The 17,475-nt window shown below is 41.8% G+C and overlaps 1 protein-coding gene across 4 annotated transcripts; it reads right to left on the reverse strand.

Moving 5' to 3' along the window:
• Positions 1 to 1,010: 1,010 nt before the first annotated feature.
• Positions 1,011 to 16,227, reverse strand: LOC116056835 (mothers against decapentaplegic homolog 4-like). 4 transcript variants are annotated; one of them, XM_031309198.2, is made up of 10 exons: positions 15,944 to 16,227; positions 9,240 to 9,653; positions 7,921 to 8,095; positions 6,552 to 6,806; positions 6,153 to 6,260; positions 5,979 to 6,029; positions 5,210 to 5,393; positions 4,413 to 4,581; positions 3,903 to 4,041; positions 1,011 to 3,166 (listed from the first exon to the last, which is right to left on the reverse strand). In XM_031309198.2, the coding sequence occupies exons 2-10, from the start codon at positions 9,477 to 9,479 to the stop codon at positions 2,955 to 2,957; spliced, it is 1,533 nt and encodes a 510-aa protein (XP_031165058.1). In that variant the 5' UTR covers positions 9,480 to 9,653; positions 15,944 to 16,227; the 3' UTR covers positions 1,011 to 2,954. The 4 variants fall into 4 exon arrangements, with proteins under 4 accessions (XP_031165058.1, XP_031165059.1, XP_035848108.1 ...); XM_031309199.2 differs by having other exon boundaries at positions 1,824 to 3,166; positions 16,000 to 16,226; XM_035992215.1 differs by lacking the exon at positions 15,944 to 16,227 and adding an exon at positions 15,192 to 15,910 and having other exon boundaries at positions 1,824 to 3,166.
• Between the last annotated feature and the right edge of the window lie 1,248 nt (positions 16,228 to 17,475).

The following is a 17,475-nucleotide window of genomic DNA, read 5'->3' on the forward strand; positions in this document are numbered from 1 at the left end:
AGGGCTCGGTTTACACCTATCACCATTTCTAGCCACTGGGGGACCATAGGCAGGCTGGGGGAACTCATATTAATGTTAAAAAACCTCATAAAGTGAAATGTTCATGCCATGGGACCTTTAAATTATAGTGAAATAATCAAAGAGGGGAGAGAAAGCAACCCACTGCTTAGTTTTGCTTAATCAATTGGATAACAAAACAGATAATTTCCTGTGACAAACAGACCCCAAGTTTCAACTAAACCTTGAAGAAATCCAATTTGTCTTTTTTCATTTCATCTGTAACCCACCAAGACAGCATTGTCCAAAACACATTTGTTTATTTTATTTTTAAAACCTGTCTTTTCATATACAGATGACAAGAAAGATGATACTGTATGGCAGGTTGATGTGGAAAATAAGCATGAACACGAGGAGAGTAAATTAAATGTGTATTCCTAATCGATGCGTGTGATCTATAACAAATGTATCACATGCAGCGCGGGGGCAGTGGAGACAAAGGGACTTGTGTTAAAATCTACCTTCACCTGTTTCAACACATGCAAGAGAAATGATCATTCATTTTACTTACAAAGAGAGGCTGCACACTAATAACTGACGGAGTTACTGTACACAAATTAGGTCTCAGGAGACAAGTTGCCTTCTTAAGGAGCTTGGCTGCTAAAAAGTAAGTTATATGATTAAATTGGATCATTTCCATCAGTTAGGACTATACAGCTTCCCTCTGTTTACCTAATGCTGTTCTCATAAACCAGTAACACACCATACCAGTATACAGCAGGTGCTTTCTACTCTCCTCAGATACCAGGATCCCTGTGTAATGCAGGACAAGTGAAGTACTTAGTATTTTAAAAAGGGGGTAGGGATAAAGGGGTCTATTTGCCATTAAGATTCATGCAAACATTGACATGCATTTCAAAAAACTAAAGTTATTTACATGGATTAAAAAGGAAAGAAAAACTGCAAATCAAAAAGACTGCAACTCAGAACAGCAAAAAAAAAACAACTTACAAATGCATATATGCCTTTATAGATTGAAAGGGCAAAAAATGATTTTAAAAAGATGTCTTAGTATTTTTAACACAAATGCATCACAAACCTACATATATATAAAAAAAAAAAAATCAACCAACCTATTCACTCCCTTTTACATATCGCAGCACAACCACCTCAAAATTAAGGTTATTGAGTTAAAAACAAGAAAAAAAGTAAAGTGCTAAAAATATAAAACAAATCAATTAATAAAAGTAACAAAAATAAAACCAAGAAAATATATCTATATTGCTGGGGGCCTGTCCTAAATTCTCATATCTTTGTCAGTACACTATACACAAGAGACCTGGATCAAGTAGTATATTAGTGGGCTGCAAGTCATAAGTACAATGATTCTCAACTACAGTAGGTTGGAGAGTCTGTCGGGTATGCTTAGAGAAAAAAAAAAAAAATCAATATTCATTAAAATGAATACAAAAACATAATCACCTTTAAAATGTAATTAAAGAAACTTCCAAATTAACGTAACTGGGACAAAGTCCAGCAGCTGACTGGCCTTCTCACTCTCGTGATCACACTAGAGTTACAGTATGCTTCTGAGTAATTAGTACTTTGGTTTGCCAAAACATTGATAAACCCTGATCCTTGTACTGTGATTATATTAGACATCAAAGACAAACTGTCTGCCTCTTCTCTCCATCTTACTGAACCAGTTCGCAGGTGTATGAGATTCATCCTTTGTGGCAGCATAAAAGAGGGCGTTTTCCAAAACCGTAACTGTACCTGAAACAGGTGGGAGGCGACCATGGTGGAAAGTGACCAATGACGAATGATCACACTTCAATGAGCATCTTGTCATCACTATTTTTGAGTGAGTGAGTGAATACATGACATAATCACAGTAAGTCAGTAAAAAGCAATACATTGTATCATCAATTGGCAATTCAACTTTGCATGTCATGATGCCACAGAAGGATATTATTCTCTGGTCCAAAACCTCAACTGGGGGCTCTTCATTTGCTCCAAAATCTTGTTTAATTCAGAGGGGGGGGGGGGGACAACTATTTGTCATTGGACACCCACCAGGCCCACTACCAGATACTAAGGTCTAAACCTGTAGTTCGACAATACCTGACCTAGAAGAGTCCACAGACTTGACCTTGTTTCAGTTCAGAGGTTGAGTCTGCTTTAGGCATGGCGCTTTTCATTTCTTCTCTGTGATATTCGTGGATGGCTGTGAAGGTCTAGTATGCCCTGATCCAAGCTGGGTGGTCCTCGACTGTGTCCAGTATCTGAGAGGCAGCGACCAGCATGACGTTGAGCGGTGATCCTGTGAGTGCTGCTGCTTTTCTATTCAGCCTGACAGTTGACTGATCTTGCTTGTTAGCCCAGGTGAGAAGCAGTCTGTAACAGCTCGAATGGAAAATGACACAATAGAAAACCAGCAGTACTCTGGTGCCCAGACACTGGATATGTGAGTCATCTCATCCCACAGCTGTACAGCACTCTGGTGTTCTTTCATTGTTCAGTCAATCTAATGTCTGCCAGTAGTTGGTGGTTGTGGACTCTAAGTAGTCGCTGTACATTCTAGTTTTAATGGGATCTGCAGGTCATCTATATGCATGTTGTGGTGCTTTGTAACTGTAGTTATCTGTGACGTCTTTTTTCTAGTCCTACAGTTCATCATTCCAGTCATCACAAATCAAAGCCATCTATCAAAAATAGAGATAAAGATATCTTCAATACATGGCTTTGGCTCGTTTTAGTGTCACTCTTACTTACAAAAGCAAAAGTAGAGGCCACAGTGCACAAAGGTGCCTCAAACACACCTGAAAGTATTTTTTTCATGTGGGACAGCTTCAGTGTTGCAGCTGTTTCACTGGCTTCTCCACCCAAACAGTTTACTGAGGAAGACTTGCCATTGCCACTGTATGTTGCAGTGTGACGCTGCAGTTGTAAAGATCTCAGTCCAGAGGTTGTGGGTCTGCTATAGGCATAGTGTGCAGAACCTCGTCCAGTAACTGTAGAGCTCTGTGCAGGTGGATCTCGATCCAGCAGGGGGTCTCCTTGATGCTCTGGCGGGGGTAGTCGGGCCCCCAGCCCTTAACAAAACTCATCCTGAGAATACACAGCCTCCGGAGGTCGTCTACCCCGATACCGGCTGCTGCTGACAGACCTGAGAGGACAGGAGGAGAGGACGTCGCAATCAGGTCAGTTTGATGCTGCATATGTATGAACTGAAAAACAATTAATTCAAACCGGAAGGAATATTTTCAAGTGAATTATAGTGCGATTTCAAGTGATTCCTAATAACTCGAGCTGTAACTATTAGTTGATTATTTGATTAGTCGATAGATTGAAAATGTATTGGCAAATGACAATGTTTCTGATAATTTTTAAATAGCTTACATACATTTTTTAAAGGCAAAAATTCACTAGTTGCAGCCTCTAAAACATAAGTATTTGCTGCTTTTCTTAGATGACAGTAAAATGAATATCTTTTGAGTTTTGCACCGACGCAATTAAGCGATCAATCAAGAAAATGACTAATGACAGATTAATCAGTGATGAAAATAGTTGCAGTCCTACTATTAACCCATAAAAACAGTCTCTGTGAAAGTAACAACTTAGAGGAAAACACTAGATGCAACATTTTTAGAGCAATGAAGCCAATATTAGCAAATATTTATCATCTAATAGGAATCAATATTATATTGTATTTCTCTAATATTAAATATGCAAATTAGGTTTAACATCTGTGTGAGCATTTCTGTTATTTTCATATGTAAGTACATACTGTAGCTCACACTTGCTGCTCATTTGCAGTAAACATTTACATCATACCATGCTGCCTTTACTTCCCACTGTCTGTGTGTGTGAATGTGCATCTGTTTGCAGTTACAGTATCTTACTAATAGCTGGAGCTATTCCTCCAACTGATCCAGGTCCAGGTATATTTCCGGCCACTGCTGCAGCTTGGGCTGCAGCTGCTGCTTGAGCCGTAGCAGCCTGCTGTTGCATCTGTCTGTGGCACTGACGGAGGTCAAACACCTGGCAGGAGAGAAGAGACTTTAAATGCTGTACATTCAGAAGCAATTAGCCCCCTGTAAAGGAGAACTGTAAATACCACCACAGGCTATCAAGAGCCTAAGTAAGAGCTAGGCTGTGTGAAGAGGTATGATATCCCCTAATGAGAGACACAAGTGGAAAAGATGGAAAACGGTGGCAGTATGGGGAACATTTTATGTAACATACACACGACTACTGTATAAAACCAATGTAAAGGTCAGAATGCCTGAGGAGACTGCATGCAAGGGATGTTTAGAGCTTGCACTCAGCAGTTTCCAAAGAGGAAATATAACATTTTATGAAACGTCTTGAGATATGTCCTCTTTTTACAGTCCAATGACCCATGTGCTTACCTTGATGTAAGCGCTGGGGTAGATTTTGTGAACAGCGTCTCCAGGGGCTCGGCCCGCCTCTCTGTCCAGGTAATAACTCTGAACAAACACTGCGTGGTCACTGAGGCAACGCACCCACACATCTCCTTCCCCTTTACACTCCAGCTGAACCCCTTTGCCAATGTGAAGCCTGGGAGAGAAGAAAGAGGACAGTAGGGGAATAAAGGAAACAGGGAAAGCATGTGAGTTATAATAGTGTCATGTGTCATAGTGTCTGCATCCTTAAGGCCCAGAAAGATATGCAGCATTTTAATGTTTCAGATCACAGTTGCGGTAAATGTTTTCACATTCTGTGCATTCTTGTGACAACAAAATGTCACGATTCGAATTCGGAGAAAAAAAACGATTCACGGTATGTAAATGTAGTTACTTTTCCCATGTGATTGCAGTAAACATACAATTTAAATTAAAAAAAAAATATGAATCGATTTTTGGAATTCTATGAATCCATTTTGAATCAGTAGAGCTTGAATCGCGATTAGAATATAAATCAGTTTTTTTGCACCCCCCTAGTACATACTCCAACCAGAACATACAGATAAGGAAATGCATTTTTCCTTAATATTTTGGGATATTTATATCTGCATCAACGCACATTTAAAGATTCCACCAAGCTTGTTTCTGGTTCAAATGTAAAAAAAAAACAACAATCTATAATTCTTTCTCTACTTTAAAATGCTATGTTATTTCAGGGAGTACGTTAGCAGTATGTTTTTAAGTGTTTTGCTCTAAATATTGAGGTTAATTGGGTCCCCTACCTTGCTCTCTCAATAGCCTCAGTGCGATGTACGTTGCTGAGCTGACCCAAACAGAACCGGTCTCCTCCTGAGGGGTCCACATAGCCATCCACTGTCACGATGGGGCAAGAAGAGGGCACCTTAAACGTCTCCCCAACTTGAACGTCCATCTCAAAATAAGCAATGGAGCACCAGTAGTCAGGAGCTGAAAAAGAGAGGAGAACCTAAGGTCAAGGTTTGCAAGGGTGCAAGGTTTGCACTAGCAAGTTGCGTTTTAAGCTATTTTTGTCTGCTTAGTTCGTGGCTCTTTGCTGGATGGGTGACACATGCCACTATATCGATGAGGACTAACCGGTTAAATCGCAATTGTATTTGATAAATGACTAAAACCATTAATCAACAATGATATGTTTAATCAATTTGTTTAATTTAAATAATTTCATCACTAAAAACTACATTATTTTTGATTAACTGTTTCAGCATTACATGCTATGATAAAAAGGTAACCTGTAAATTTGCCATTATGACAATCAGAAGTTGTCACAGAGGCAATTAAACTGACCATATTAACACAGTTTTATATATAATCTAGTCTGACATTTTTTGAGGCAGTTGAAATGGGCAACACTGCCTTTAGCAAGGATGAATGATAGCCAACAAGGGCAGTACTCTTTAAATAATCTGTGTCGGCAAAAATGTGCAAAGAAAGATCTGTTCACGCAGTTGTCTAATATACCAGACTTAAAGATTCTGTCCAGGGTTTATATACTTTTGAATTGTGTGTTCTCACCTGGATGATTAGATATAGGAGGCTGAAAGGCGAGCTCATTATGCACTGGCCCTGGGAGAAACAGAGAGAGCAAGGGAAGCGATCACCCACTTTGCAAAAAACTAATTCAAGTATGCAATTTTGTCTGTGTATTACCTTACAGCTAGCTGTAAGGTAATGACAGGGTGCACTTACAGTAGTGTGTCGGATGTGGCATAGGAGGGTGGTGTTGTAGATGGCCGTTGGTGTGGTGGGGTATGTTGGAGGTGAAGCTGCTATTCCTAGACCATGATGAGCTGGCACCTGAGGAGAAAAGGAGAACATAAGTCAGAGATCCACAGATGGACCGATAAAGAGCACAAACTCACAAATGTACTGCGGTTCATTAAACAGATCCAGAAAATGCTTTAAATATGAATGATTTCTAGTGAACAAAGAAAAAAATATATAAAAAATAATCTTTTTGAAGTTAAAATTTTAAAATGAGACAATAATGTCTAACTGTCAATTACAGACACAATTTTGCATGTACAATATGTGTCTGTCTATGTTTGTTTGTCCTGTATCCCTGTATATTTTACAACTATATCTTACTGCCTGATCCAGCAGCAATGGCAGGGAAGGATGATGTTGAGGCAGAGGTGGAGGCCTCAGCAGATGGGAGCAGGTTTGGGGTCGCAAACGGTTCAGAAGGGGCTGGGCGGCCGGCAGATGGGGGGTGTTGGATGGTCTGGATGGAGTGCCCACCCTCAATTGAGGGCAGACTCTGAGGTCCATCAAAATCATACTCATCCTTAACCATCTGTGCAGAGCTAGGCCCAGAACTGGTCAGTGTCAGTCCTGATAAGTCTGTAAACCAAGGAAAAGCATGAAGAGGTGAAATAGGTTATTGACAGTGCCAGCTTCTTATCTGCATTGCTAAAAAATAGTCCCTTGTGATACAGACAGTGGGTTAGATAAGGCTAACTAAAAAACGGGATGAACTAAACAGGCACATGCACAGTGAAATGTCACTTAGGGCCCTGACACACCAACCAGATGGGCCGACCGTCGGCAGAAAAGCCAGTCGGACTGATCAGTCGGGTCCCGAGGTCCAAAAAATGCCTCAGAACACACTGAGGCGATGCCGACTTGAGCGTACGCTCTGCGCGTGCGCGAAACGTAATACGTCTCCATAGCAGCAGGCGGCGCTGCTCTGTATTGTTTCCATTAACAGTCTGATTATTTACCAGAAAATGAAGACCGGCAGCTGATTGGACGAACGCGTCACGTGGTTCTTTTTTCTCCGGAAATTCACAGCCAGACTGTCATGGCGGCTTGTTCAGAATACGATCTCATATTGTACTAAAATAGTTCACCGAAACGTGTTTCTGAAAACATTTTAAGCGAGAAATAGGCCATGCAGTTTCTGAATCTGTCTTCATTTCAGATTGACAAAGGTCAGTTTAAAAGATTTTCGTCAGATTTTGAGAGGCTCATCCGCTCCCCATTTCCGGGTGAGACCCGACTGCCCTGTCTCCGACTGAACATGTCGGGTTGGCCCAAATGAATGCCGACGGCTCCTCGGACGGCCGACGGCACGGGACACACCGAACAGACTCGAGTCACGGACCTCGCCAGACGGCCCGACGCCCGATTATCGGGCTGGTGTGTCTTCTCTCTTAGACCTCAAGAAAAATCACAGTAGTTGAATGATTTTAAGTAAAGTTACTGGACCACACCAGTAGTTCTCCATGTTTTAGCCCTTAAAGTAACTGTGTTGCTGACAATTGCTAAAACCCAGTGTTTACATCAATTTCCTCCTTTAAAAGGCAGCTTTTGGTGTCAGTTCAGTTTAGTACGCTATAACAGAGAACTGAAACTTTGGCACTACATTTCTTACTGTTATGTAAAGATTCAATGGGTTCTATTGAACCCCATACACATTTTAAAAACACTAACTGAAAACCTCCCTGTTACTCACCTATGCCAGGCGACACCACTCTCTCATAGTGATAAGGGTTGACACACACATTGTCACACTTGAGGTCAAAGGCAAACTGACAGTATTTGACGTGCTTCAGTTCATTCTTATGCAGGTCAGGCCACCGCCACAGCCGGGCGTAGATTACATGAGGGAACCCTTTACGTCCAGCCACCTGGGAACAACAACAACATAGGAGAAAGAATACCGGAAAACAGAGTTAATTCATTTGGAAACTCACTGTCCTTATAGCTGAGGTCAAACACAGCTCGTTTTCCACAGGTGTAGCGAACATTATGCTGAATAACGGACTGCCATGGGTTTTATTTTAATTCATGAAACAAACAAATTGTAATGCGGCTAAATGGTATTTGATGTTTTTTGTTTAAATGTTACTTCCTTCAGCACTCACTGGATCGGTTCGCAGCCGAGTGTGAAGCGGCTGGGATGAGGATCAGCACCTCTAAATCTGAGGCCATGGTTCTCAGCAGGAAACCGATGGGGTGCCTTCTCCAGGTAGGGAATGAGTCTTTACCCCAAGTGAAGGAGTTCAAGTACCTTGGGGTATTGTTCGCGAGTGAGGGGACAATGGAGCGGGAGATTGGTCGGAGAATCGGCGCAGCGGGTGCGGTATTACACTCAATGTATCGCACCGTTGTGACGAAAAGAGAGCTGAGCCAGAAGGCAAAGCTCTCAATCTACCGGTCAGTTTTCGTTCCTACCCTCACCTATGGTCATGAAGGCTGGGTCATGACCGAAAGAACGAGATCCAGGGTACAAGCGGCCGAAATGGGTTTCCTCAGGAGGGTGGCTGGCGTCTCCCTTAGAGATAGGGTGAGAAGCTCAGTCATCCGTGAGGAGCTCGGAGTAGAGCCGCTGCTCCTTCGCGTCGAAAGGAGCCAGTTGAGGTGGTTCGGGCATCTGGTAAGGATGCCCCCTGGGCGCCTCCCTAGGGAGGTGTTCCAGGCATGTCCAGCTGGGAGGAGGCCTCGGGGAAGACCCAGGACTAGGTGGAGGGATTATATCTCCAACCTGGCCTGGGAACGCCTCGGGATCCCCCAGTCGGAGCTGGTTAATGTGGCTCGGGAAAGGGAAGTTTGGGGTCCCCTGCTGGAGCTGCTACCCCCGCAACCCGTTACCGGATAAGCGGAAGAAGATGGATGGATGGATGGATGGTTACTTCATTGATAAGCAATTGAATCGGATGGCTTGATAGTTTATTGTAGATTAAAATAACTTGAAAAAAACTTCCAAACATCAAAAGGTTTATCATTCTTCCAAAGCTTGTCAAAACTAATCAACACTACTGTGTTGCCTACCTGCAGCCGTCCATCCAGTGTCCTCTGAATGGTCACACACTTGCTGGGATGGGCCCCATTGGTGGTGATAGCTGTGATGAGGGAGTCAAGCTCGTCTTTTTTCTCCTTAAGCTTTTTCACCAGGCTCTCGATGGCCCGCTTGGCAAACGTCTCGCTCTCACCACCCTGTCTGTGACACATCAGGCTGTGCACAATGCTCAGACAGGCATCATTGCTGGTAGGTGTGTTGGTGATGGACATCTTGACTTCTGTGTCTGACTGCAATTTCTGACAATATATATATATATGTTGTTGACACAGTTTCACTTAACCAGGAAGCCGGAGCAGAGACAATCTTCACAGCAATACAGCTGTAGTTGAGGCAGTTGTGTGACCACACAAACCTCTCAGCATCAGGAGGAAAGGTGACAAGGTCTGAAAAAGAGAACAACATGCAAGTTGATCAAACTGTTTTAGAGAGGTGTTCATTCAACTTTACTTTAGGTTTAGGAGGCTGTAGTTTGTGGTGCTGTTGAGTTATTGACAACTTCAATCTGTTTTGGGAACGTGGCTCCCTGTTCAGCAGGGATGGGATTCATCCCAATACACGCGGAAGCCAGATGCTACGTGGAAATTTGCACCACGCCCTGCATACCCAGACCTCTGATTGACTGTTTACATCCCGTAAACACTCCCACAAGCACACTGACCAGACACACTCTCCCAAAGTCAATAATCAGAGATACAGCGCTACACGCCCCTCTGTGCTCCCTTCAGAGCAATCACCCATTCATAATCCCATAACCACCGTGTCTGTCCCCCGACTGAGACCGTTTAAACATAACACTAACAAAAGAGGTGCTATACTAAACAACCTAATTGGAATTAAAACAACCACTGCAACGATAGAACAGAATAGGAAAATCAAATGTGGACTATTAAATATTAGATCTCTGTCATCGAAAGCATTATTGGTAAACGAATTGATATCAGATAACCACATTGATTTATTCTGCCTCACCGAAACCTGGCTGGGCCATGACGAATATGTTAGTTTAAACGAAGCCACTCCTCCCAGTCATAATAATACCCAAATTCCACGAGGCTCAGGCCGAGGAGGGGGAGTTGCAACCATATTTGACTCGAGCCTGTTAATTAATCCTAAACCTAAACTAAATTATAATTCGTTTGAAAGCCTTGTTCTTAATCTTCAACACCCAACATGGAAAACAGTACAGCCAATTATATTCGTTGTTGTTTACCGAGCACCAGGTCCATATTCTGAGTTTTTATCTGAATTCTCAGAGTTTTTATCATGCGTAGTCCTTCAATCAGACAAAGTACTTATTGTAGGTGATTTTAATATCCATGTGGACGTTGACAGCAATAGCCTTAGTACTGCTTTCAATTCACTGCTAGATTCAATTGGTTTCAGTCAGAGGGTGCATAAGGCCACGCACTGTTTTAACCACACCCTCGACCTTGTGCTAGAATATGGCATCAAAATTGACGATTTAATAGTATTTCCGCAGAATCCTTTATTATCAGACAATTCTTTAATAACTTTCGAATTCCTACTACCAGACTATACGAAATTAAATAAAAGTTTCTACACTAGATGCTTATCTGACAGTGCTATAGCTAAATTTAAGGAAGATATTCCAACAGCACTTAACTCAATGTCATGCCTTAATATAACAGAGGACTGTTATGTTAACTTTAGTCCCTCCCAACTTGATAACTTTGTAGACGCTGCTACGGCCTGTCTACGGACTACTTTAGACTCTGTTGCTCCTCTCAAAAAGAAGATGATGAAGGAAAGGAAACTAGCACCTTGGTATAACTCCCAAACTCGTAAATTAAAACAAATCTCACGAAAACTTGAAAGTAAATGGCGTTCCACCAAACTGGAAGAATCTCGTGTGGATTGGCAAGATAGTCTAAAAAATTATAGGAGGGCCCTCAGAAATGCCAGATCAGACTATTACTCAATACTAATAGAAGAAAATAAGAACAACCCAAAGTTTCTTTTCAGCACTGTAGCCAGGCTGACAAAGAGTCATAGCTCTGTTGAGCCATCTATTCCTATAGCTCTGAGCAGTGATGACTTCATGACCTTTTTTAATGATAAAATTATAACAATTAGAGAAAAAATTCATCACCTTCTGCCCACAGCTTCTAACGGCTCACCATTGGGCGCAGGAGGGCTAGAGAGAACGATAAGACCTGATACTTATTTAGACGGCTTTTATCCTTTAGACCTCCAACAATTAATGTTAAGGGTCTCTTCAGCTAAGCCAACTACCTGTCTCTTAGACCCCATTCCAACGAGGCTACTTAAAGAAGCACTACCCGTGGTCAATACCACATTACTAGATACGATCAATATGTCCTTATTAACGGGTCACGTACCGCAGTCTTTTAAAGTAGCTGTGATAAAACCTATTCTGAAAAAACCCACCCTCGACCCTGAGGTCTTAGCCAACTATAGACCTATATGTAACCTCCCGTTTCTCTCCAAAATCCTTGAGAAGGTAGTCGCTAATCAATTGTGTGACTTTCTGCATAGAAATAGTCTATTTGAAGACTTTCAGTCAGGATTTAGAATGCATCATAGCACAGAGACGGCACTGGTGAAAATCACTAACGACCTTCTAATTGCTGCTGACAAAGGACTTGTCTCCGTACTTGTCTTATTAGATCTTAGTGCTGCATTCGACACTATTGACCATACCATCCTCTTACAGAGACTGGAACATTTAGTTGGCATTAAAGGAATCGCACTAAGCTGGTTTAAGTCCTATTTTACTGAGCGATCCCAATTTGTTAATATTAACGATAAACCATCCAAATACGCTAAAGTTAGCCGTGGCGTTCCTCAAGGCTCAGTGCTTGGACCAATTCTATTCTCTTTATATATGCTTCCTCTAGGCAATATTATTAGGAAACACTCAATTAACTTTCACTGTTACGCAGACGACACCCAATTATATCTGTCAATTAAGCCCGACGAAAGCGGTCAGTTAGCTAAACTTCAAGCGTGCATTAAAGATATAAAATCCTGGATGACCCACAATTTTCTGATGTTAAACTCAAACAAAACGGAAGTTATTGTGCTGGGGCCCAAGCACCACCGAACTTCATTATCTAAATATATAGCTACCCTAGATGGTATTGCCCTGGCCTCCAGCACTACTGTCAGAAATCTAGGAGTCATTTTTGACCAGGATCTATCCTTTAACGCCCACTTAAAACAAACCTCAAGAACAGCCTTTTTCCATCTTCGTAACATTGCCAAAATCAGGAACATCCTCTCGCAAAACGATGCAGAAAAACTAGTCCATGCATTTGTTACTTCCCGGCTGGACTACTGTAATTCTTTACTGTCAGGCTGCTCAAATAAGTCCCTCAAGACCCTCCAGCTGATCCAGAATGCTGCAGCACGTGTTCTGACAAGAACTAACAAAAGAGATCACATTTCTCCTGTATTAGCTTCTCTGCATTGGCTTCCTGTAAAATCCAGGATTGAATTTAAAATCCTTCTCCTGACCTACAAAGCACTAAATGGTCAAGCACCATCATACATAGAAGAGCTCTTAGTACCTTATTGTCCCACTAGAGCACTGCGCTCCCAGAACTCAGAGCTACTTGTGGTTCCTAGAGTCTCTAAAAGTAGAGTGGGAGCCAGAGCCTTCAGCTATCAGGCTCCCCTCCTGTGGAACCAGCTCCCAACTTGGGTTCGGGGGGCTGACACCATCGCCACATTTAAGAATAAACTGAAAACCATCATCTTTGATAAAGCTTATAGTTAGGGAGTGAGGAGTTGCAGCATAGTAGAGTAGAGTAGAGGGAGGCAGGAAGTACAAGCCCGTTCCGGCAGGGGAGAGTACGAGCCCAGTCCAGGGCCCCTCTCTTTAGCCTACCTCTCTTAGTTATGCTATTATAACTCTAGACTGCTGTGGGAAGCTCCTTCCAAGGACACAATGAGCCGCTCCCTCTTCTCTCTTTTCACTTGTCTCCTTTTGTGTGCATCTTAGTCCCAGAAATGCCTGTTACTAACCTAGCTCTGGGGAGTTTTCTCCCCGGAGTCCCATTGCTTCTTCTTCACCCAGAACATCGCCTTGGAATTGGGTGGCACCTACACCGGGGTCCTGGGTGCAGCTGACGCTATGGACTTACTACACCCTGCTACGCTCTGCGATTCCCCGCAGTGTCCGACTGCGTCCTGCCGCGTCCAACCGCATCCACCCAGGCTGCTGTGCCACACTACACCCCGTAACGCCCTGCTGTACCCTACTATGACTACCATTGTGATCACTGTTTCACTATCTTTATTATGACTATTATTGCCACCATTCACCACTCCCCCAACTGGTGCCGTCAGACACCGCCTACCAAGAGTCTGGGTCTGTCCGAGGTTTCTTCCTAACAAAAAAGGGAGTTTTTCCTTGCCACTGTCGCAATAGCTACTGCTAATGCTTGCTCTTGAGGCAACCACTGTAATAGTTGGGGCTTCGTAAACTACAGAGTTTGGTCTATACCTACTCTATCTGTAAAGTGTCTCGAGATAACTCTTGTTATGATTTGATACTATAAATAAAATTGAATTGAATTATAGCGTTTTACAAGGTAATTCTATTCGGTCAACCTCAATGAATATACTGTATTAGACAATCATTAAAGGTCCTATATGATGCTAATTTTCAGGTTCATACTTATACTTCATTTACATGCTTTAATGTTCTAAAAACACATTATTTTTCTCAAACTGTCTGAATATACCTGTATATTCCTGTCTGAAAAGCTCAGTTTTAGTGCCTGCCTCTTTAAACTCCAACTTCCTTTAGCTCTGATTGGTCAGCGTTTCCAGGCCTTCCGCATCTGCGCTCTCTGCATCATTGTAGGCGTCAAATGACTTTAATGGCACTGTAGCGGCACTTTATACTTATACATAGTATAGCTGTGACATCACAACTCCACAAAAGTCCTGATGGCTCGTTTAAATGGACCGTTTCTGAATACAGGCTGTTTGCATTTCTCTGTGGATTGAGCATTTTGATACTTTCACAGTATTTATATAACGTTAGCACCTCGACCTGCTTTATAATAAGAAAATACATGGAAATCTCACTTTAAACAAAAACTGAACATTATAACCTACATATCAGATTGCATGGATTTAGGTATTTATTGCAGGGCTGTTGTTAGAGCTGCAAAGATTAATTAAATTGATTGACAACTATTCAATTAATCGGCAACTATTTTGATAAATCGTTTTGAGCCATTTCATGTAAAGATTCTCTTAATGCAGCTTCTTAAGTGTGAATATTTCCTGGTTTCTTTAATCCCTTTTTGTTGTGGACAAAACAAGACATTTGAGGACGTCATGTTGGGCTTTGGGAAACACTGATCGAGATTTTACACAATTTTCTGACATTTTATAGACCAAACAACTAATCGAGAAAATAATTGACAGATTAATCGAATATGAAAATATTCCGTTGGTTGCAGCCCTAGCTAGCTATTGTAATAGATTACATTAGTTATAGCTAGGTCACCTAGCTAGCTAGGTGTAAACTGGCAACTAAGCGTAGAACTGACCAAGTAAGTAAGTAAAAATAGGCTGTAACGTTAACGTTACCTCTGTGTTATTTTCTTCTTTTGATGATGTCAGTTACTGTCATGTTGCTATTGTGCTGTAATGTTGAGCAAATCCGAATGACAGATTAGCTTTCTAGCGAATACCGACAAACGCACAATAATTCTGTTAGGATGTGGGTGGCAGACAAGAGGCATGAACCAGAAACTATAACGTAACGTTTTAACGAAGTTTTAGCAGTATATTGATAACGCTAGCTCGCCAACAACATAATAACAAGACGAAGCAGCATTTTTACATATGCGTTTCAATTTAGAAAAACCCGGAACTGTTTATTCTACGATACAAATAGTGTTTAAATTGTACTCGCTTGCCTTGTCTAGCGGCGCCACTCTGGCTGCCGTCAGCCGGGGAAGTTATAGCATAGGGAAGTAAACAGTTCTCGTCTTCAAAATAAATGTAACACTTCTTAAAAACAAAAGGGCAAAACCCTTATTTAGTGTAAGCCTATTAGGTATGTAAAAGTTGATTGTTGACAAATATTTAATATATCTAATGTGCTGTGTAAGACAATAGAGGGGCTATTAAGATTGTCTGATACCAACAGCAAAGTTATGAAAGTCATTTTTAAATCTGATTTGACATGGACTTATAGCTACTCCGATATACATAACTGTGTTACTCACATTTTAAGCGGATCTGCCTGCCACTAATATTTATTGTGTAAATGTATTTACTGCTCCATCAGGTGCTGTGAGCTGCGTGTATGTGGATTACTGCTCAGGTATGGTTTTACCCTGAAGAGCCTAACCGGAAATATCCGGGTTTTTTTTTAAATATCTTGACATCGGATTGGCTAGCTATCAGCTAGCACCAATGCATCCATGGCTCGCACCGATGATTGTTGATATAGCAAGCTAGCTAACGTAGCATGCTATTATAAGGCTAGCAGGCGTGTTTGTTTATTATGCCGCAGCACAAACATTCGTTGGCCACTTATTTCGATATGTAGCGACTAAATAATGTATGCTGTGAAAAACATTGGCTCATAAGTGAGCGCTATGTAGTTTATACATTGAAACGAATTAAAACTATGTAAACAGCTAGCGTTAGCACTTTGCACTACCTGGAGTTAGCTGGTGTGGCAGCTAGCAGGAGAGTCCTGCCTCTGTCCCAAATTACCGTGCCGACGGGGCCAGCGGTGGGGTGTGCAGATCCTGTATACCTCCTGGATTATCCTCATAAAACTCACCGCCTGTTTACAAAAACATGGTGAATTGCATCCCTTGTCCGCAAGCCATAGATTTCCATTCTCAAAACTAGAGCGCGGATCAAGTCAAATCTCAGATTTCGTGTCCAGTCCCGACCCACTCACGCACTTCTCATTCTAGTTCCTTAAAGGCGCGGTGCGCATGCGTAACATGAGTGGGGTTTGTCACATGTATACATGGATTATTAGGGCCCGAGCACCGACATCGTCGTCCTATTGCTCTTCTAATGTTCTTTCTTTCTTTCCTTATTTCTTTCTTTCTTTTCATTTTAATTCTATGCGTTTGAACACAGTTTTGAGGTGCTTGGGCTACTCGAAAATGTAAGAAAATTGGTATGCCTAACGAACTCCTTCTAGAGATTTAACCCGATTAACTTCAAAATTGGTGATTAGAATCTAAAGACCTTGGCGAAGCTAAATTGCGAAGCTTTTTAGTGCACGCCAAACATTGTGGGCGGGACATGGCATTGATTTTTCATGCTTCGCTATAACATCGGATAGTAACTGTTGTCCAAATTGTCCAATTTGCTCCAAACTGCTCAGATTGTATAAGGTAGGCCTACCTGGCCTGAAGACATCTACATGTTAATATTGAGATATTATCATAGCGCCCCCTAATGGCAATAGGAAGTTGTTACACTTTGATGTCCTCTACCTAATGGGTTTACCTGATCCACCTCAAATGTGTTCAGGAAAGCCTTTAGACCTTGACGATGCTTAATTTAGAACAATGTGATTTTTTGTCCAAGAGCGCACCGTGGCGGCATGGCGAACTTCAATGTTACATCATGAAACAAAAAGTTGTTGTAACTTGAACATCTATTGTCTGAGCTGGCCCAAATCTCTCAAACATGATGTTAGTCCAGGCCTGAAGTGAATCACATGGGTCCCAGGCTTGATTATGGTAAATTGGCTCAATAGCGCCCCCTACAACATTTCAAAGAAGTAGCCCCTGCACTGCGTTTCACCTAGACATATGAGATTTGGTATGCATATGTATCATGTCGCCTCTTGGAGCCATACCCTTAACCTGTCAGAATATCAGATATCTTAATGTGCAAATTATGGACACTTTTGACCTTTTTTTAGGGGTTATACTCTAACGAACTTCTCCTACAGATTTGACTTGACTGACCTCAAAATTTGTCAGTATAATCGAAAGACCTTGGCGGAGCATAATTGCGAAGCTTTTTCGTTATTATCATACCATGTGGGCGGAGCAGGGCGGCGATTTTGATGTTTCCTAAAAAACAGGAAGTTACAGTCCTTATGATTTGATGTCCTCTTCTGTTTTACCAGATCCACCTCAAAAGTGTTCAGGAAAGCCTTAAGACCATGATGATGTGTCAATTTAAAGATTGTGATTTTTTTGACAAAGGGCGTCGCCA

The sequence above is a fragment of the Sander lucioperca genome, chromosome 2 (assembly GCF_008315115.2).
Source record: "Sander lucioperca isolate FBNREF2018 chromosome 2, SLUC_FBN_1.2, whole genome shotgun sequence".
NCBI lineage: Eukaryota > Metazoa > Chordata > Actinopteri > Perciformes > Percidae > Sander > Sander lucioperca.

Coding starts and splice junctions, on each gene's coding strand:
- LOC116056835 (XM_031309198.2), bottom strand. CDS start 9,479: ATGTCCATCACCAACACACCTACCAGCAATGATGCCTGTCTGAGCATT. Junction 6,807..7,920: donor AGTGGTGTCGCCTGGCATAG/GTGAGTAACAGG, acceptor CTTGGTTTACAG/ACTTATCAGGACTGACACTG. Junction 5,394..5,978: donor TCCTATATCTAATCATCCAG/GTGAGAACACAC, acceptor TCTCTTTTTCAG/CTCCTGACTACTGGTGCTCC.